Genomic DNA, 21,837 nt, shown 5'->3' with positions numbered 1-21,837 from the left:
GTACACAATAATTCTCTTGCCAAGTTGCTTTCAATTTTCAAGAAAAATGTTTTCTAGGCAGATGAAATCCTAAGATCAGCCCAACACCACCACCTAGTGGTGAGAAGTATACATTGCATGTCTCTTCACTTGATACCCATCAGATCCATCTGCTTTTTCTACCCAAACTGCTAAGGTAAAAGCAGGTCCTGAGAGACTGTAACAATGTAAAATAATAATGGAAAAGGAACATTGAAAAGTTCAAGTGTAAATTAAAAGCTTTATTGAATAAAAATGTTTCAGAGTAAGCAAGACTGTAAGAAAGCAGAATATTTTACATCTCTAAAAAATATCAGAGCTAAATCTCTAAAAATGCAGTATAAAGAAAAGCCTATACCTTAAAACACCTCTCTCCCCCAACATACAATTTGGAATATCAATTATGTACAACAACTGTACTCAAGTTTATATTGTTCCAAAACCTTAATACTAGAAAACCATCTCCCACAAAAGGCCTATAACTGGTTTAATTGCACCCTAGGAATACTGTCTGCCATAAAAATCAATACATTTCAGAGCTTATAAGTATTAAAAAACTAGTGTCCCAGAAAGGGGATATCAGAAGTAGAATATAGGGTTTGGGGATCTGAGCTCAAGTGGTTTAAGGCTTTTTTTTTTTTCTGTTATTCCTCCTTTAAACTCATCATTTTGCTCTAATATGCAACATGGCAAATACAAAAGATCTTATAAAAATATTGCAGCTTACAGTAAATTATGAGAAGCACAGATACCACCAGAGAAGAAAGCAATCACTTGGGGGTGTAGTCAAACGCATTGGCAAATACCATAGCTTATTTGGGACACAATGAATCTCTCCAAGCACTAAGGGTGCTCAAAAGGTGCTCCAAAAAGATGGTTATGCTATATCTCAATAATCCAGTTCAGGATGTTGTTTAGAAAGCAGGATGCAATAAATTCCCCATATATATCGGAGCAAGCAGTAAATTCCCCATATATATCAGAGTAAGAAAATTAACCTAAATTTTTTTTTAAAGACTAAATATTTGATCTCTTAACAGAGGAATACTAAACAATAAATTGGTATTCATGTAAAAATATACAAACTGTGCCCTTTATACTAAAGTGCATTCAGTCACAATGTTTAGGCCCCTAAATCCCTTCTGCATGTTTCCTAATTCCACAATTGAATTTTTAGTGTAACAATGTACTACTAATCATCTCTCCATTTTCATATTGTCTTTTGGGAGTACAATGGAAGCTGGACCATATCCGTTGGAATATTCCCCCCCCCACACACATACACACTCCCAACCCCCAAAAGACCTTAAAGCAGTTGTGTATATCATCATTGCTAAAAGAGAGGATTTAAGTAATGTTATCTAGCATTTAGAATTGGTTCACTTAAGCTGCACAGTATGGGATTTTTTTGAAGCAAGAACTCTTTTCCAAAGTTACTTCCACATAAATTACAGCTCATGCTAAGACAGCTGTTTTGTGCATCACTTTGATAAAGGGCAGTGGCTCACTAGCACTAACATAAATTTAAGGCCCAGCATCATTGCAATTTGTTATTCCTCATCTTCATCCTCATCATAGTACCGATTTCTCTTTATCTGTTCCTCCACAGAGAGCTCTTTGACTACTTCTCCCTCCCAGAATCCCACATCCTGGGATGTCTGATTCTGAGTAGTGAATTCTTTAGTGGAGGTGTTATCTGCAAAGCTAGGCCAATTTTTAGAGTTGGGTTCTAGTGAAGACTGCTGTGTGAGAAGGTTTCTATCACCTTCATCTAAGTTTGCACCATTTTCTATAAGATTTTCACTCCCCATCTCAAAACTGTGAACTTCCTTACTTCTCCTTCCTGCCTCCTCTCCTTTAGATCCCTTGTTTGGCCAGGTTGTTTTTTCCACACTCTCATTCTTCTCGGAGGCGTTGGCATTTTCCGTTTGTTTCCTTTCTGCTGCTACACCTCCTCCGAACTCCTCACTCTGCTCTGACATGCTCCAGCCTTTCCTGATAGATGGGGACAAGGTTTTGGGGCTCTTGACTGAAGAGGTTCGAAATGAAGCTGCTACAGTGAACGGGCGGCTTCTCTCCTTCAGTGAAGAAGTTCGTCTTAGCTTCTTCAGATCCAGATCTACATCCTCAGGAGCTTCAGGCTTGCTGATTTCATCCTCAGGAGGCCACTTAGGCTTCGATACTTTGATCCCTTCCTCCAAGGCACTTCCTGAACTGCCAAGTTCAGTAGGGGGCGGCCAGGCAATCCTCAACTTCTTGGTTTCAGCTGGCTTGTCTTCTTTCTCCAGCGGGGATGAGGCCTTGGCTTCCATACTTGCAGTCAGCACACCAACCTTAGCAATGGGGGCATCTTCTACCCCTGGGCTCTGAGGGGTCTCCCCTGCATTTGGAAGCTGGGCTGGTCTCTCCAATGTTTCTTCGTTTTCATTTTTGCTCGCCCACAGATCCTTGTGTGGTCTGTGTCCAAAGCCTTCATCATAGTTGCCTTTAGATTTAAAGAGTTGATTGAAGTGAGGCTTGCAATAGATTCTCCCATGTAAAGAGGCATATGTTCCTAGACTGTTGTTTTTAAGAAAAAGAGCATAAAGTTAACAAATATGTATTCTCTTATTTACACCAGTAGGCTGAAACCTGGCAACTCCAGTATATTCAGAAGATGCTAAGTGAGAAAAATACCTTTAAAAGCACATCAGTCACTGAGGGTGTCCTTTTAAGCACATTTGTTTTATTATCCTTATAAAAAACATGCTCAATTCTAGGTCTGAACCTTCACAAGACATTCTTCCACCTGGTACATGCTCCCATTTTCAAGTGATTTCACTCCCCTCTGTCAAAACTGTTGAAAAAGTTACTTCTTCCAGGAAGTCTTCCCTAGGTAGTCCCACCTAGTTCTGATCATTCATATATTTCCTAAGTATTTCTAACCTATAACTACTTTTAATGATATTCCTTTGTAAAAAGTTGCATCTTTTCCCTACTAGTTTCCCATCTGTGTTATAATTTAAAAGCATGTTTTTACAGGAATGGGTATAATGCTCTCCCAACGCTTGGCACTGAGTAGACGTCAGTGATTAAATAAAGGAAAGCTATGGTTAATAGGAGAATGGTGAGCAGTAGCCAGAAGTCGGTCTACCCTAACAAGAGTGCTGGACAGGCCTTTAGGACATCTGGTGTCTCTCGCAGGGTTAACACATTTTAAAGGGGGGTATAAAAACAACAGAATTTCCACAGAAGAAATATAAAAATTCAAAAATTTAGAAAAATGTGCTCTGGAGAAAAAAATACAGTGGACAGAAAAAGAACCACCGTGTGGAAGTTACAGAGGCACATTTTGGCTCAACAGAAGGAAAAGTTTTCAAGCTAGCGCTAACGCTGGAACTAGCTGTAGTGGGGTATTAACCCCCGCAGAAGCGCCACGCAGGTGCCAGGACATCTTTCAACAGTATGCTGGAAAGGGTGCTTGCTCTGGAAGGAAGGCTGGAGGAAATGACATCCTGGTTACTTCCTCCTCCAAGGTTCTATGGTTAAAATGAGTTAATACGGAATATTTCCCCAATTTGTCACATTTATATCCATACTTTGAGTAACTTGGAAGAAATGATACATAATTATTTTCTCAGAAAATAAAATGAAGCAATATACAGAAAAATATATGCCCTTCAGGATCTATTATTATTGCTATTTTTACCATTTATATAGTGTTTGGGATAATTTCAAGGGCTTCAACAAGTATCCTCTTGAGATTTCTTAACTGTATGATTCTATGATACCAAGGGAAAACATTCTACTAAATTAGGTCACAGGGGCAGTTACCTGCAACTTACATGATTTAAGCTTCGGTCCTAACATGTAAATTAACATGTGAGAGTACCAAGAAGTTCTAAACACCATTATAATTTGATATAAAATGCCTGTCATTAAATGGTACTTTTTACTTTCTTCAGAGGTCCTCAACAGCACACACTATTAGCACCACAGATTTTAGTACCAGTGTTCTAAAAACCAAAGACTCCCTCTGGAGGTCCAACCACACAGAGAGATGGCTTGTTTTGGCCTGGCTTACCTCAGTTTGTTGTTGCAATAGGAACAACGGAAGCAGCTGATGTGAAACACCTGCTTGTTGGCCAAGAGACGCTCCATTGAGTAGACTGTTTTCTGACATTCCACGCAGGTCTCTCTTGCAGGTGCCTGAAACTTCTAGGAAAAGCAAAGGACCACTTTAGCTAGCAAAGGCAGTGATGAGTTAGTACTCTGCTGAAGTGGGCCCTGGGATTTACTTTGTTATCTAAGGGCTCCCTTACCTGGTCTGTCAATTCTCAGAGGAACAGTAAGCCTACTGCAATTCTATCGGTTGACTCTCTAAAGCCAAGAGGCTCTCCTGAATTCCTTACCCAGATTGTCTGGCTGCCATAAGTGCAGCAGCCACTGAGGATGGGTGGAGCTAGGGCTGGACTGCAGAGAAAGGCTTAGACAAACCACCACACACACACACACACAAGTACACACAAAATGATTCCACGCACAGGAAATGAGGAGAAAATGTCATCACATACAGAAGAAAGAAGTTTGATGGTTTGATCCAAGCGCCAAATAAGAAGCAGAACAGACTTTTTAAAGACCAGATTCTGAAGGGGGTAACTTTCAAGGAGAGAAAGCATTTGGCTTTGGGAAGTAGGAAAAGACTTTTAAAATCTTTTTATTTATTTATTTATTTATTTTTACTGAAGTCGAGTTGATTTACCATGTTGTGCCCATCTCTGCTGTACAGCAAAGTGACTCAGTTATACACAGAGACATTTTTTTAAATATTCATAAGAGACACTTTGATAAAGCATCTCTCAGTCCCCTCTGCATATAATCTTGACTTGCTCAATCCACTAGACAAAACATTTTTAAATAAAGCAAAATTGACACATAAATGGAACATTTTAAAAGACACACAAACTATTTTATTAGGATTCCAGAAGAAAGCATAGCCCAATAAAGCTACAGGCTCTATAATCTTTTTAAAACACCAAATGGAGAATAAAACTAATGTACTGGGTAGGGGGGTGAGTCATAACGGGGATTCATGAACTGTTTGTAAAGTGTGGAATATGGGCGGGGTGAGCACAGCTGTTGCTGGTAAACTCAGTCCTAAACTACATAAAGTAGGTTGTATTACCACTGATGAAAGCTAGAATTCCAAAACCATAAGTTTTTACATGATAAGAAATAGTTACATGGCCACTAGGGGTGGGGGTAAGAAGTCCCTAGGTGTGTGTGACTCTTGACTTGTCCCAAGAGAAACAGCTCAACCAGTACATGCAGAAGCAGCTTTAGTTAAGGTGGCCTGGAAGCTCTTTCAGGCACCTTGGCGGCCTCTGCCACCAAGACCGGTATGGTGGTAAATAATACAATTTAGTCCCAAAGCCCAGGGTCTGAATGGTTAAGGTAAGCCTAAGATAAACCAGCTTATGGGTAAGACAGAATTTTGATTAAAAAATCCGAATAGACCCATAAAAAAAATCCAGACTGCTGGTTCACTTGCCACATGATTCACTAGGAAGTAAAGCAAAAATAGGAATGGTTTTCCAAGTAGATGTGGACAGAAAATGAGAGTAGAAAATGGAAGTAAAGGTTAATATCTATAAAAGGGAGTTTAATAAAATTAGTGCCCCCAAATAGCACCAAAGAATTTAAAAGTGAAGGAGGAGGGCTGAGTGTTAACAGCAGCCCCTCCATTCCTAGGGTTAGAGTAGAAGAGAAAAACTTAAAGAATCAAAGACCACAGCTACAACTTAAGTTTACCAGGCATAAGGGAGGAACTTAAATATGATCAAATGTATTGTACTGAATGCTGCTGGCAGATATTAGGGCGTTATTTGGAGCTCAGAATTGTTTTTTCTTTTTTTAAAATTTATTTTATTGAAGTATAGTTGATTTACAATGTTGTGTTGGTTTCTGGTGTACAGCAAAGTGATCCAGTTTTACATATATATAGTCTTTTTCATATTCTTTTCCATTATGGCTTATTACAGGATATTGAGCATAGTTCCCTGTGCTATACAGTAGGACCTCACTGTAGAATTGTTTTTTCTTTCTCTCTCTTGCTTTTTTTTTTTCCTTTGGCCGCACCTCATGGCTTGTGAGTTTGAACCCAGGCCCTCAGCAGTGAGAGTTTGGAATCCTAACCACTGGACTACCAAGGAATTCCGAAATTGTTTTTTTCTTATATGGATGGACACATCTAACAAGATAGGACCTAAGTGGAGATGTCCTTGCATAATTTAATTAGGTTTCTCTAAAAGGACTAGGTCCTTGTCTAGCAAGCAGGAAATCCATTAAAAGGCAGAATAAAATTTGGGTATAATAGTACAACTGGAGCCACTGGAGAGCAGCTGTACAAATCACAATTCAGACAATGTAAAAGTAATAGGACAAATGTATTTACTTATCATATTGAAAATCTTTTTCAGTTGCAGGATGAATATTGTATTTGTAATACTTAGGAGAGTAAGTGCTCATTCTGGTCGCTAAAGACAGAGCAGGAGACAGAAATTTCCCATGGTAGAGGAGGAAATGGGTATTATTCTGCTAAAGGGGACTGGAAGCCTACAGAGCATGCCTCTGTTACACACACACACACACACACACGCACACAGAGAACACACGGTAGGAGAAGGGTGCAGCCCAGTGAACAGAAAGGAAAACCTGAGAGAAAGCTGCAAGTTGAGCTCACATTAGGAGGAAAGTGGAGGCAGGAGCAGAAATTAGGTACCGGGAGCAGGAAGCAGAAGCTGGAAGAGACAAACAGGAACCTTCAATGAATACACAGCATTTGGTGTGCCCTGGAGGGCTTTTTTCTGCAGCTGAGCTGAAACTCAGTTACAGACTCATATCCAAGAATAAGACCACAGTTTCTTTCTTTTTCAAGTAACTGCTAATCGTGGCAAAATCAGCCTCACTCACATCTACCTGAGGCTAGATCAGAGTACCAGCTCAGAAGAGAGAGCTTTTATAGCCTTCACCCAAGGAGTGTCTCATTAACAATTCTTTAGTGTCTTTCTACCTCCCACACCTGACACCCCCCCCACCCCGTGGCTCCCTCTTGAACGGAGCCTTCCACAACAAGTGAAAAGGCGTTCCTCACTGCTAGCTCAAATATCTGACTAACCACAAGCTTCTACCTCACCAGACCTACCAGATTCCCATTATTCCTCTTCCTTTTTTCCATACACCCTTTTCAAATTATTTAATGAAGGTTAATACGGCAGCTGCCCAAGGGCCCTTATAGCATCATAAAGACAAGAGGAGCCCAACATGGTAATATGCCAAGTCAGAGTGGTTGTGGCTGTGCATTCCCTTTATTTCCTCTGTCCTGGGCTCTCAGCCACTTTTCTGTAATCGCCCCCATGTCTATTCAGACAGCAGGAAGCACGGTCAGTGCCCAAACCTCTACCATTATGGTAGGCCTGGCCCACACCCTGTCCAGGCCGTCATGGCACGCCTGAACTTGCATAGCCACCTTTAAAACACTGCCAATATTAGAAGGTCAGACATTTTTTATCTTTCCAATATATTTTTTCAGTTAGTAAGATGTTTTTTCATCTCCCCTCCCTCACCATTTTTCAAATGTAGAAACTAAGGTACCAGGATGTCAGATGCGTTACAGAAGTTTGCACAGTCAGTAAAAGAATTAAGATTAAAACTCAGAATTCCCGACTCACAACCCAATAGAGTATTTTCTCAATTGTCCTGGAATAAATTTCCATAACTAAAGGAAACGCTTTGGGGAAGGGAGCAGATGCTAACTAACCCAAATGAACATAATTTCACCACAGCATTTTGAACAAACGACAGTCTTCACTTTGTTTCAAATTAAAATATGCAGATAATATCTTCAGGATATTCAGGAATGAGTACGATAATATATAAATAATTGATGTCCCTAAACACTGTCATGTCTTTCCCATCTGAGGGATGTTACAGGCCTTCTGTAGATCAGCATCTACTTAAAGCTTTTTCACAATAAATTTTTATGACTTCATCTACATTCTTTCACTCTCTTGTCTCATATATATTTTTTAGTCTAATGAAGGCTCCAGTTGGGGTACACGTCTGTGTGTGGGAGGGGAGCAGGTAGCAGCTGGCCATAAATGGTGAAGCTAATTAGCCTTTAGACACAGTGAAATCAAAAGAAAAATCTGTATTGATGTCAGGCCTCCATTCCTCAGATAGAACACTATAAAAAGCCTTTCATTTCCTCCTTACAATTTGTACAAAATATCTGGGTAATTAAATTGAAATTCTTCACCATATAGTAAATGGTTGGGCTGGCTCTGAACAGCCTTAACCCTTCCCCTAGCTTTCTGTGAAAGCATTTTGGAGATATTCACACCTTAAACAGATCGCTCTACATGTAGAGGAAAGGTTAGTGCTCTGAGAAAGCAGTAATGATGTAGGCAGTGAGAAAAGATTCTAGATGCCCTTCTAGCACAATTCTGGTAGATTTGCAAAATAGCATAAAACCTCCTACCCTGTCCATGGAGGAAGGGACAGGGCACAGAGGGTACAGCCTCTCATGCAGGCTGCCATGTTTTCTCTATACATCCATCAGCAGGACCAGCCTAGGAACCTGGGATAGGGCTATCCTAGACCAGTAGCTGTTCCCAGGGCCAGTCACATCTCCTTCCTTATCATTTAGGGAGTAACTTATTTCAGTGGGAGAAACATTTAGGGAGTAACTTATTTCAGTGGGAGGGCATAAAGCTTAAGAGATCTCTGGGTCTCTTGAGTTGAAAGGTTCTGATCCTTCCGAAAGGGCCCACTGAGCTCTAGACCCAGAACATCTATTTTGAGAAGGAACCTGCAACGTCAACTTCATTAGTGCCAAGTCTCATCAACTGAATTATCTAGCCAGTGTTCAAAACAGATAAAATCCTTACTTTTAAAGACCAGTATCATTTATGGGGTGTTTTTTTGTTTTCTGTATTTTTACTTTATTAAGCTAAAATTTGAAATGAATTGAGTCTTTACCTTAGATGTCCTGTTTTCAATAACAGACAGGAAACAAGGAGCAGTTTTACCAGGACGTGTGGGACCCACAAATCTATTCTGAGTGAACAAGTTCATTCTTAGCTGTATGTAATTTCCCAGATTTGAGAAACAACTTCTGTTGCATGGTCTATAGCCACAAGACCAGTTATGCCAGCAGGTCTTCCTATAAACACTAAAGTATCTATATACTTGCCTGCAGAAGGTAAAGAGTAACTTTGAGGAAGAGAAAATAAATGGCCTGTAAATAAAGTGGAGATGTGATTGGGTACCACCCTGAGCTCTGTACACCATAACCATTTGAGCTTTGGACCATGGGCAAACACAGGCAGTGAGGCCAGTTTAACCCCAGTCTTTATACAATGTTCAAAACCTGAGGTGTATGTCTGGTGCAAGCAGGCTTGTCTGCATTCTACTGCTGGGTGACCAGAGCCAAAAAGGCAGGCATGAATCTGGGGCAGGTGCAGAGGGAGCTTTTCTTCCATCTCCTCTCCCTGGTGTGCCAGGAAGACCTAAGTGAGGTGCATTCCTTCGCACACTGCTCATCAGCTCAGACCCTGGAGTATGAATCCAGAGGAGTCCCAAAGGTCCAACCCAGGACCAGGAGATCTGGCCCAACAGTTGAGGGAGGTAAGCAAGACTGGACTGAGAATTCAAATATACTTGAGAACAGATTTTAGTTCTTAGATCAGCCACAGAATTTCCCTAGTCCCTCAGTCACACAGAATCCATGGCCAAGTCAGCTTTGTTAGCTGTTCTTCGTCCAGAACCACAACCCAAGGACTCACATCTGGGCAGGGTTGCTGTTGGAGAGGAAATTAACCCCGTGGCATTTGCTACTTTGTTGGACTTCAGATACTGGAAAAAAAAAAAAGTGCTGATGCCAGCATGAGCAGAACTTTGAGGCCAGAAGAGAGGGTCATGTTAAGTACATGTGCAGATTCCATCACGCAGCTCAGTTCTTTCTCCCTCATTTACTTGCTTTCTCTTGCTACTTTCTTCACTTTTTGTTCCTTTCAATAAACCTTACTCCCCTCTTACATCTCTGCTTCCTCTAAAATTTTCATGTTTACCTTCTTCCCCCGACCTCCCCTTTCCTGGATTCTCCCCTTTCCTCCCTTTGTTCCAAACCCTCACCTATGTCTTACCTCCATCCTTTCTTTTTTTTTTTAATTAATTTTTATTGGAGTATAGTTGATTTACAATGTTGTATTAGTTTCTGCTGTACAGCAAAGTGAATCAGTTATACATATACATATATCCACTCTTTTTCAGATTCTTCTCCCATCTAGGTCATTACAGAGTATCTCCATCCTTTCTGTGCATTAGAACTTTCATCAAGAGACCAATCATGCCTACAGTTGTGCGATAGAAACATGGCAGATGTGTGCATGAGGTTGAGGCAGTACAAACCACGTTAAAACTAATTCTACCTATTGAGTTTCTCTCAAATGTTAAAACCTTTGAAAGAAAACCCAGCTACTTAAGATAGCACCAGAGGAGGAAGACACTAAAGAAGTATAAGATATGTTTGTTATTAACCAAGTGGGTAAATCAACACTGCATTAGCAAAGCATTCAATTAAAACAAGTTAGGTGAGCAGCCTAAAAGAGGTGTTGGATTTTTTTTTTATCTTTGTTTATTTTTATGGGAATATTTACTTGTTCATAGAAAGGGAAAATACTGCTTTTAAAAATTAGTGAATGAAAAAAATAATTAGTAAATGAAAGGAGACCACAGATTGAGTAGCCTAGTAAAATTTTCCTCGGGTACAAACATTTTGGACATTCCTTAATATCTAATATTATAACCTAGTGTAAGTGTTATTTGAATGGCCATTTTTATAGCAAATGGACTGGTCAACCCCCACTGGAATGCACACATTCTTTCTTTAAACGCGCTGACCACCAATCATGTTATGGCCAAGTTCCTCAGACCAGGGAGCCACTAAATCTGTAACACTGCACATTCCCGTCCGATGGGCTGATTTTAACAGATTTTTCATATTGCTCTTTGTATAGGTTTTTACCCATTCATAGATTTACGAATTTGGACTTAACAAGAAAAAAAGTCAGGTTATCTTCTTTAACTTTGGGTTTTCTTTCATGAGCTTTCCAGATTTCAGACTGGAGCGGTATCAGTGAGGCTTCCCACTCCTGGCTCAAACACCTAAGCAAGAGCAGCAAGATTTCCAGGGAAAGTGACTGGCTCACGTGTGCCCTTATTTGGCATTTTCATCCCCAGGAAAGCAAAAACAGGTTATAATGAACATAAAGATAAAAGATGCAATGAGCTCTACTAGTTAACCAATGTCTACAAGGCTCCAAGAGAAACTACCATCATACCTTCACTGCTTTGGGAGGAGAACTTTCAGAAAGGCCGGAAGCTCTGGCATCTGGACTTAGTGGCTTGGGATGCACAGGCTGCTGGAACTCACTCTTAACCTGGGAGTTACCTGCTTGAGTTACAGAAGGAAGACATTTTATAGTACCTCAAGGGAAGGCTCAGAAAAGGTTCCTCCCCAAAGCAAATTTTAGGCACCTCCACTAAGGACAGGTCCTTTCAACACCAGGAAAAACATAGCTTTTCTGTTGAAGAAAAGCATTATTCTAATGCTAAAAACTATGCTCTTACGTTCTCTGGTCTCTGTTCTCTCACAAGTGTCAACTCAGAGGCTTTCTCACCCTTTGCCACATGCAGCGGGAATCCAAACCTCCCTACATAAGGAAACTTCTGCCCTGTAGCATTTGTCATTTTTTAAGGCTGTTTATAGACTTTGATGGCTTTTTGGTAGTTAGCAACCCCAGCAACTCCTTCTGGGGCGTTTCAACTGAACTTGGGAAAATGGGGGAATGTGAGGGGAGAAATTTCATAAGACAGGCTCATGTATATGAGTGTGTATAATCTGACACCATCTTTTTGGGACTCAGTCCTATGGCGAACATCCATGGATGAAGATTATGGAAAAAGACTCCATAAAGTTTTTTTCATAGTCATTGACGTGTCACCTGCATAAGTTAATTTCCTGCCAATATATTTGTTTTATGGAAAACTCAGAAGAGGCACAGAGAAGTCATTCACACAGTTGCTAAGGAACCATAAAAGATTCCCTAAAATCTAGAGTTATGTCAACAAAGTACTGAACGATTATGGCTTATTTTTCAAAAAATGTTTTGCAAACCTAGTCAAAACTCAGAAAAATTTCTAGTCCAAGGAAAATGACTGCAAAAGGAATGTTCTTGGATTCAAGCAGCAAGTTTCTAAAATTTTAAGGCAGGGTTTACTAGAGATCTGTTTAGCTGATACTTCAACTTCTTGCTGAGTTTTCAATGTCTAGTAAACTAATTAACCTGAGGAGAAGCTAGACATCCATATATATTTAAAAAAATAATACACTGAACATCAGAATCAAAAGTGGACATAGTATATTAAAAAACAAAGGTTTTTGTCTTTGGGAGAAGAGAGGCTCAAAATGATTCCAAAATAGGATGAAAAGGTGATCAAATTCAGCACCCACAGGAAAATGTCTAGAATCTAGCCAGAGGGAGGATTATAGTATCTATTTAGATAAATAAGAAAAAGATATTTTTTAAAGGTTACTCAAATACCAATTCTTTATTCCTGTTAATGAATAAAGTCCTTCTTGGCCAACCTTCTATTAAAATGAAACTTCAAAATTATAGTTTTTATAGCATTAACCCTGAAAAGGTTTGGTACAAAAGACAGGATAAGTTCAATGAGAGAAGCATCGAAAGTATTCAGCTGGCCACAAGTTAATCATATTTCATTGAATTTAACTTCTCTCTTAGACATGGGATGTGTGAAGGGTACTCAAGCATCAGTCCTTAAAACCAAGTGAAAGATCTGATCAGCTACATTACTGGGTTTAACATGTTACACATTCTCAGCACTGACAGAACTGGGGACCACCCCCGCCAACCAAACAGGGGCTAGAGAACAAGACCCTCTTCCACCAGACCTAAGAGTGAAAGCTTACGGGAATCATCCTCAGCAGGTGCGGAACGGGCTGCCAGACTATTCTCAGATGCAGAAACCTAGAAAAAGAAAGGCGGGGTGGGGGTGGGGTGGGGGGGTGGGGTGTAGGGGTGGGGGGGTGGTGGTGGATCAAGAATCACATTAAAAACAAAAGAGCAAACTGCTATTAATGCCATTAAAACCTGCTGACTCCAGTCAGTCACTGGCTGCCTGGGGGAAATAATGGCCCCCAGAACAGCTGAGCATTTAAACAAGAGGCAGCTAAATGTCTTTTATGAGGATATTAACATGCCTCTCAATTACAGAGTAACGCAAATAACAGACTGCAAGCAACTGCCCAAAGTGTGCATTATCTTCCTTTATAAAAGAAGTTCTAAACCATATCTTTGTACTCTCAAAAAAAAGGCGGGAGCGGGGAGGGTACAAAACAAAACCCTCTATCAGGGAGAGCAAAGCTCCTCACCACAAACCACAACTCGTGTAACTGTAACTCACTCCAAGGCAAGATAAAGTCTTTACATATAGGAACTATTCTTTTATTTTTCTAACTCCTTATTTCCCAAACAAATGCATTCTGCTGAAACAAGCTTGCTGGTACAGAAGACCTTCTGATAGCTATAAAACAAATTTATCTAAAACCAACCTTTGGTATTATCTTCAAGGTTAGTTTCCCTTTTTAGTTCTGGTCTCAAAATGGCAATGTTTAACAAGATGGCAAATCTTACGTATAGGTGATTATTTTCCCCATTTGGCATCAAATTTAAATAAAAGTACTTTCTACCAGCTCTCTCTCCTTTCTACTGGCCCCTAGGCCTTCCTGGTATCTTCCTCCACACTCAAAATCATGAAGGGTCGGGATTTCCCTGGTGGTCCAGTGACTAAGAATCCGCCTTCCGATGCAGAGGATGTGGGTTTGATCCCTGGTCAGGGAACTAAGATCCCACATTCCACAGGGCAACTAAGCCCGTGCAGCCCAACTACTGAGCGTGCGTGCTCTAGAGCCTGCGCGCCGCAACTAAAGAAGCCCACGCGCTGCAACGAAAAGACTCCACATGCCGCAACAAAGATCCCACGTGCTGCAACTAAGACTCAATGCAGCCAAATAAATAATAAATAAATATTAGGGAAAAAAAAGAAAGAAATGCAGAGAACTTCTAGTGAGGTTATGAGGAAGGAATTCCACCCCCCCCCCAAAAAAAATCATGAAGGGTCAAGAGGTGACCCAATGTGCACTCCTCGTGAATATTCTTTCATTCAGATGTCAGGGATTTTATGGGTGATGCTGAGTGTTTATATCAGGATGTCTAATGTACTGAATAAATTTACAATGGAGATTAGGTTGTTGGCTGACTGCAGCGTAGTCATTTTTTTCCCTTTATTCTCTGTTCATTACAGGAGTTGTGACATGGTATAAACCAAACCAGTATAATAACAGTTAACATTTATTAAATGCTTACTATGTTCCAGGTATTGGAATGACCACTTTACATGCGTTATTTCATTTAATGATACGAAATAAATTTTCTGAAAGTTGTGCATGGCCATAAAAAGCTCTTCAATTCTTGCTAAATTAGGAGGTGCACCCATCCCAGGATGTCCTTCTTTCACCTCCAATTTAGTCACCTTGAACCTGCAGGGTAAACTTAATGCCAATCATGACATCATTGCACACGCCCAACCAGATGACTTCACTGCAGGAAGAGCCAGGAAAGAGCATGTGAGATTTTGCTCAAACACTTCATTAAAGAAAAGCACAAATTCATTCACAAGAGGAGAACGGGAAGACAATACCTTGACAAAATATTCTATTTCAGGCAAGTTTACCCTGGCATTAATGTCCTTTTGTAACAAACTGAAGTTCAAATAGTTCTTAGGTATTGGTTAACAAAAGCTAGGCAAAGAGTCAAAAGGAGAGCTGAAGCTCTGAAAAAATTTATGAATTTTAAGGCAGCCAAGGGTTCATGAACCTACAGTATATACTTGAAGACTATGTACTATCTTTATCTCCTCTCTTCCCCACCCACTTCCCAATTTGTGATTCAGCTGCAATGATACCCTTTTAGGCTGTAATTAAAATGTTCTGATCCTCCAATTCAGCTCAGAGTTCCAGGTTCAAATCAATACGAAGACAATCAAGAAGGAAACATGAAATTAGATACAGGGACAATCCAAGCATGATTTTCCAGATGATCATTCCTCAAATTATGCTCCAAGGACAGATGGGAGGATTTCAATGCTGGGAATATTTTTTTCTCTTAAATGTCTTTTTTACAGTATATAAGAAAAATTCCAAACATATCACTTATACATAAGATATAATCTCCCACTTAAAAAATGGGAAAACCAGGCAGTCTAATGAGAGAACTCACTTGATACATGACATGTGACATGGAAATAATGCCTGAGCCCACTGTTTCAAGGATGTATGTAATTTGATTATTTTATGATTATGAAACACATTACTGCCATGTAGTTTGTCTTATTATCTCAAAATACATTTGTGATATAGTTTTGTAAAATAAAGCGATTTGATGTTCCTAAATTTTTTCCTGTTCTATTCTTTGAGTCTAATATTGTAGCCATTAATCTGAGACTATTTTTCTGTGTGCCTCCTTTGGTCCAAGTGTGTAGTATATCTCATGAGTTCCTGTTGGTATGCTGTCAATATATCTATTTTAAAGTCTGTTATAATCAAATAAGTTTGAGAACTATTGCTCTTAACCCATTTTAATTATCTCCTCACCTTTTGTAGAATGGCCTCAAGGGTGTTAATATGTGTAACAGAAACAATGACTATACTCCTATTAGTCACTGTAATAGACTTGAAAGCTCTCTCCTCATCTAACTTAACATTTGATTATCATATTGACAGAAAGACCAACGAGACTGGGTAATGGATTGGCAGAGAAAATGATAAATTCACCTGACATATATATTGTTACTTAATCCAACTAAGCCATCCATCTAACCATAAATGTATAAAACCTGATTTGCTTAAAACCTTCCCATGGCTTTCCTCCGACGCAGGACTACAATCATACTCTTAAGGGTTTTTCAAGACCCAACCTGGCCCTCTCCCTCCACCTGTCTCTTGCCATTGCCTACAGGTACTTCATGTTCCAGACAAGTCATCTTGGTTGGGTTCTCTGGTTTCCAAACCTCTGTTGTTTCTCCCTTCTCTTTCTTTACTCAACCGTCCCCTTATTCACTTGGCCTATTTCCACACATCCCTCAAGACTTGGCTCAGATATCACCTTCTTTTTTTTTACATTTATTTATTTATTTTTGGCTGTGTTGGGTCTTTGTTGTTGCATGCAGGCTTTCTCTAGTTGCAGTGTGCAGGGGCTACTCTTCGTTGCGGTGCGGGGGCTTCTCACAGCGGTGGCTTCTCTTGTTGTAGAGCACAGGCTCTAGGCACACAGGTTTCAATAGTTGTAGTGTGCAGGGGCTCAGTAGTTGTGGCTCGCGAGCTTTAGAGCACAGGCTCAGTAGTTGTGATGCACGGGCTTAGTTTCTCTACAGCATGTGGGATCTTCCCGGACCAGGGCTCAAACCCACGTCCCCTGCATTGGCAGGTGGATTCTTAACCACTGCGCCACCAGGGATGTCCCAGATATCACCTTCTTGAGGAAGTCAGGTTAAGGGTCCTTAGTCCAAGCTTCCAGGGCCCCTCATAGCCCTTTCACGGCACTTGTTATACTGTTTTACAATAGCCAACCTACACTCATCTCCCTCCTACTCTGTTAGCTTTCTTGCAGGTAAAGACCACGTGGAATGGTTTGTTCACATTTAGTTGCTAAGCTCAGCATTGCCTGTGCTTAGCATAGTGCCTAGCTTTCAAAATACTTTGAAGTGAAAGAATGACATTTTCTTACATAAAATGTGTTAAATTAATAATATACAAATAACTTTGAAGATGATATCTCTATTCAAACCAGGTTTTTAAAAATTACTTAAGCTCTAAGTCCTCTGAGCATTTGCTGGGCAAAAGAATTTTCCAGTGAAGGTTCATTATTTGGTCAGCTATAAGTTGCAGAGCTCCCCAATCAAAATTATGTGACCTCCAAAAAAGACAATCTGTCCTGGCAGCTGTTACCAAATTCCCAGACACTCTACAGCCTAGAGTTAGAATCGTTTCTAATTTTAAGCATCTAATTTAGAACACATGCTTCCCTGGCAAATGGACATCAGACTTTCCAACCCACCTTTTCTCCATCCTGATGGGCAATGCAGACCTCAGGACCCGGGGGCACATTCTCCTTTTGCTCCAATTTATGAGTTTTGATTTCACCACCACTAGCTCTCAACTCATTCTACAAAATAAAAATAGTCTGTGAATTAAAAAAAAAAGTCTCACGATTCTCTTCATAGCACATCTATTAAATAAACTTGGAATGTTAAAAAAGAAATTATTTTAAGAGGCTTTAAGTCAAATCAACCCCCTAACTCTCACAAGCAAAACCCATTGACTTGTGAAATGACAAAAGCAGCTTTGTGGACACATACCTCAGAGTTAAATATTTATACAACTAGTCTAAAACTGGATGCTCATTAGAATACAGACACACACACAGACCACCCCCCGCATACAATGTTCTCGTGATTCACTCTTCTAGCAGCAGAGCTTGTGGGAATGCAAAGCTGGTGAGTTTTACCAGAAAAGACCATTCTGGAGCAGGGGAAAGGAGATGCCAAGTGCCAATAATTAAGAAAATATACTGACCATATATATATAAATGCCCGGCCTGGAAAGAGAGACAGCAATGATGTATACATATAAAAATTGAAATTACACTTAATGATACCATAAAACAGCCTTTCTTTGTGAGACTTTCAAAGACATGTTTTTAGCATAAAATTCATTCAGTATACTAAAGACATACCTTATTTTACTTCTCATAATAGAGCTTCAACATAAAAAAACAGGCATAAGGAATCAGAAGGAGTAAGTGTAAACATATTTGTTTTCCTTGCAAAGAACACTTGGGGCAAAATATTAAAATTGACTTTATTACTAGATCCATAATCAGTACAGAGGTAGATGAATGCGGACATTTCCTACCTTTAGTCTGCTAGTTATCTACTACCCTTCTGTTCTCTGTGACTCCTTTAGGCATGGGGAGAAAAAGAGCGATTTATGGCCACAAGGCCAACGAAGGGAGTGTGAGTGCAACTGACTCAGGTGTGGAATTCCAGGTTGAGCCCTACAGCTCTGGAGGTGCGTCTATGAGGAGGAGCTGGCAGCCAGCACTACAGAAACCAACAGTACAAGAGCCCAAAACTCATTTGTGACCCCATCTCAAAGCCCAGCCTCCGGAATCATTGCCAGAGAGAGTGCGCCTTGCTACAACCATGCTCTGTAAGAGGCCTGAGAAATTCTTTGGGGATGAGATAAAACGTGCTTTTTATAAGAATTCCTTAAGACTTCTCAACTCTTAAAATTTACAGAGCAGGCGAACCGCAATGCAGAAACTCTTATTTAGGAGTTAAAAAAACAAAGTCACTGAACAGGTTTTTCCACTTAGGGAGTCACCTGGTAAGAATGTTTATAGCAGGAGGGCACTGAGAAGCAGCAAAATCCTGTAACAGAGGGAATTAAGCTCCACAGATCATCTGTTTGCTGTATCTCCTGACCTGCCTTTTAAGAGAAGTCTAAATTTGCTGATTTTTCACACTCCCAGTGAATAACAAGCCTGTGATGTTCCACTTCGCTACTGATTTACACACAATATCTCTTCTTAAATCGATACTGAAAAATCAAGATGAGATTACTCACTGCCTAGAGACTTAGTCCACCAATAAATACTATTGGAAAATGCATACTTCATAAGGTGGGGGAAAGAAGGCTCAGCTCCTGGAATACACACTGTGATTTCTAACAGGCACTAGTTCAGCCTGCCAAATAAAAGTGAATACTGTTCTTCCAATTTTATTAAAAAATAACAATCAAGAGATTAATAATTTGTCATTTGAAATCTTAGAAGGAACAACTGTTTGAAAGATATATATGTATGTGTACATGTGTATATATGTGTGTGTACTTATGAATAAATGGCATTTAAAAGGCAACTTCAAATAAACAGTTCAGGGCTTCCCTGGTGGCACAGTGGTTGAGAGTCCGCCTGCCGATGCAGGGGACGCGGGTTCGTGCCCCGGTCCGGGAGGATCCCACATGCTGTGGAGCGCCTGGGCCCGTGAGCCATGGCCGCTGAGCCTGCGCGTCCGGAGCCTGTGCTCCGCAACGGGAGAGGCCCGCGTACCACAAAAAATAAAAATAAAAAAAATAAACAGTTCAGTTGTGTCCTCCTGCCAGTTAAGCCTAGGAAAGTATAAAGTGGAAAGACCCTCCATGCTACTTAGAATACATTTTTGTGCTTACTGAGTATGTCATCTTCCTGTCATTTCTCCCCCTTTTTCCTATCCACTATTCTATTTGTTCAGAAAATTATTACATCATAAGAAGTGAAGATTAAGTAGACCCTATGTTGTATGATTTCATTTACATGAAATGTCCAGAACAGGAAAATCCATAAAGACAGAAAGCCCCTGGGTTGCCAGGGGATGAGGGAAGTGGGGAATTGGGAATCACTGCACAGGTATGGGTTTCTTTTTTTGGGGTGATGGAAAATTTCTGGAATTAGACAGTGGTGATGATTGCACAACCTTGTGAATATATTAAAAATCACTGAATTGCATATTTAAAAATGGTGATTTTTATGTCAGGTGAATTATATATCAATAAAAATTGCAAAAAACACCCCATCCCACATTAATGTTGAATATATTCAATATTTCTCTCCAGTATTCTCCCTTTCTTCTCTCAAAAACAAAAATAAGTGTATATGTTAAAACTAATAAAATACTATCAATACTTCTTTAACAACAAGATTAAGTAAAAGCAACAGGAAAATTCTCATTGACATTACTGGAGGGTAACATCACACAAAAAAATGAGTGGGGTGGGAATGAGGCCTAGGAAAGCAAAGTCAGGATTAGAACATGGTGAGGATTATGAATGAAGCTAGGGTAGGATTTATGTGAAGAGAGAATGGCTGGGGACCAGTAAGGAGCCAAGGCTCACAGGTCAGGGTCTGGAAGACACTTTTAGTTCCCGTGCTCAGTGACCATTTGCTGGATGAGTGAACGAATGAATGATGCTGAACACATACTGTATAGTTGGTGGAACTGCTTTGTTTGGACACAGCTGCCTGGTACTTGGCCATTCGATCCTTTATGGAGGTTTCTGACAGGCGTGGGAACTCCAGATTTCGCCTACTCTCGCTTTTCTCTGAGTTGAATGATGAAGGTGACAACTGACCTGCAAGCATTGCAAACAATGTGCTTTATTAGAAGATAAAATGTGATTTGAACGATCTCAAGATTCTAAATTTTGGGCTATTGTAATCTAATATAATCAACCTCTTCTATTAAGAATACAAAGAAGGGGGACTTCCCTGGTGGTGCAGTGGTTAAGAATCAGCCTGCCAATGCAGGGGACACAGGTTCAAGCCCTGGTCTGGGAAGATCCCACATGCCGCGAAGAAACTAAGCCTGTGCGCCACAACTACTGAGCCTGCGCTCTAGAGCCCGTGAGCCACAACTACTGAGCCCACGTGCCACAACTACTGAGCCCACGTGCCACAACTACTGAAGCCCATGCGCCTAGAGCCTGTGCTCTGCAACAAGAGAAGCCAATGCAATGAGAAGCCCGCACACTGCCACGAAGAGTAGCCCCTGCTTGCCCCAACTAGAGAAAGCCCATGCAGGGACGAAGACCCAATGCAGCCAGAAAATAAATATAATTAATTAATTAATTAATTTAAAAAAAGAATACAAAGAAGGAAATCAGGATTATAACTGTCACTTACAAGGTAACATTCACTTACTTTCCCAACATTAAAAGGAGAACCCTTACCATCACTGAGTGTTATATATTTTGAAATTTTTGTTCATTTAACATGTGAAAAAATTAGATGGCCATGCCATTTTAATTTGCATTTCTTTGATTCCTAGGAGGCTGATGGTTTTCCTATATTAATTGATTTTATTTTCTTTTGTGAAGTGCTTGTATATGCCCCCTTTAAAACATAATAATTCTGCTCTCAAGGTGTTATGTTAGCATCAGTAATACAGGATAACCAATCCTGACAGGGGATAATGTCCATCCATGGGAGCCCTCAAGCCCCAGATGACCATGGAGCCAAAACTGTCGGTAACAGTACTTCCCTTATAATCCTGCAAAGTTACCCTTTGGTTAACACAGGTTACTGTTGATAAAGTTGGATTAAAAATACAGAGAAGCTATTTGGAAAAAGCAATGAGATTTGGGAATGGCTTGTATCTAGCAGCCTTTCTTTTCATTCATACCACTCTTCCTTTAAAAGCATCAGCTTCGAGGTCAAAAGGTATTGTTACTAATGAGTACTTCCTAGAAAATTTCCCACACATGGAACTCTCTGCTTACCTGGGCCTATTTCCAAGTCATCCAGAGAATAGCTGTTTTCAGAGATCTTTCTTCCACCTGCGCTTCGGCTTTGGGCCCGAAGAATCTGTTTGGAAGACAAAACCCAGCAATAAGCTTTGCAGTGAGGATGGGAAATCTTGATGCAATGTTCAAAAAGGAGGCCTGCAAATCTCCTTTATAAATAATATCCAGTAGAGATTAGATTTTATATTAGTTTTTTTTTTTTTTTTTTTTTTTGCCGTACGCGGGCCTCTCACCGCTGTGGCCTCTCCCGCTGCGGAACACAGGCTCTGGATGCGCAGGCCCAGCGGCCATGGGCCACG

General features: G+C 40.3%; 1 protein-coding gene across 3 annotated transcripts in view; it reads right to left on the bottom strand.

Moving 5' to 3' along the window:
- Positions 1–239: 239 nt before the first annotated feature.
- The window catches only part of LIMA1 (LIM domain and actin binding 1), an 83,445-nt gene continuing 61,847 nt past the window's right edge, over positions 240–21,837 (bottom strand). For 2 of the 3 annotated variants that reach the window (XM_030835091.2, XM_060305591.2), the window contains 7 exons: positions 21,515–21,599; positions 20,220–20,368; positions 17,256–17,363; positions 13,052–13,109; positions 11,400–11,512; positions 4,082–4,215; positions 240–2,577 (listed from right to left, as the gene is read on the bottom strand). In XM_030835091.2, the coding sequence (XP_030690951.1) occupies positions 1,569–2,577; positions 4,082–4,215; positions 11,400–11,512; positions 13,052–13,109; positions 17,256–17,363; positions 20,220–20,368; positions 21,515–21,599 (1,656 nt within the window). In that variant the 3' untranslated portion in view covers positions 240–1,568. The remainder of the gene's footprint in view (positions 2,578–4,081; positions 4,216–11,399; positions 11,513–13,051; positions 13,110–17,255; positions 17,364–20,219; positions 20,369–21,514; positions 21,600–21,837) is intronic. The other variant, XM_030835094.2, reaches the window with a different exon arrangement.

This window comes from Globicephala melas, chromosome 10 (genome assembly GCF_963455315.2).
Source record: "Globicephala melas chromosome 10, mGloMel1.2, whole genome shotgun sequence".
NCBI lineage: Eukaryota > Metazoa > Chordata > Mammalia > Artiodactyla > Delphinidae > Globicephala > Globicephala melas.
The sequence above is the reverse complement of the archived record's forward strand: the minus strand, read 5'-3'. Positions and strand labels throughout refer to the sequence as shown.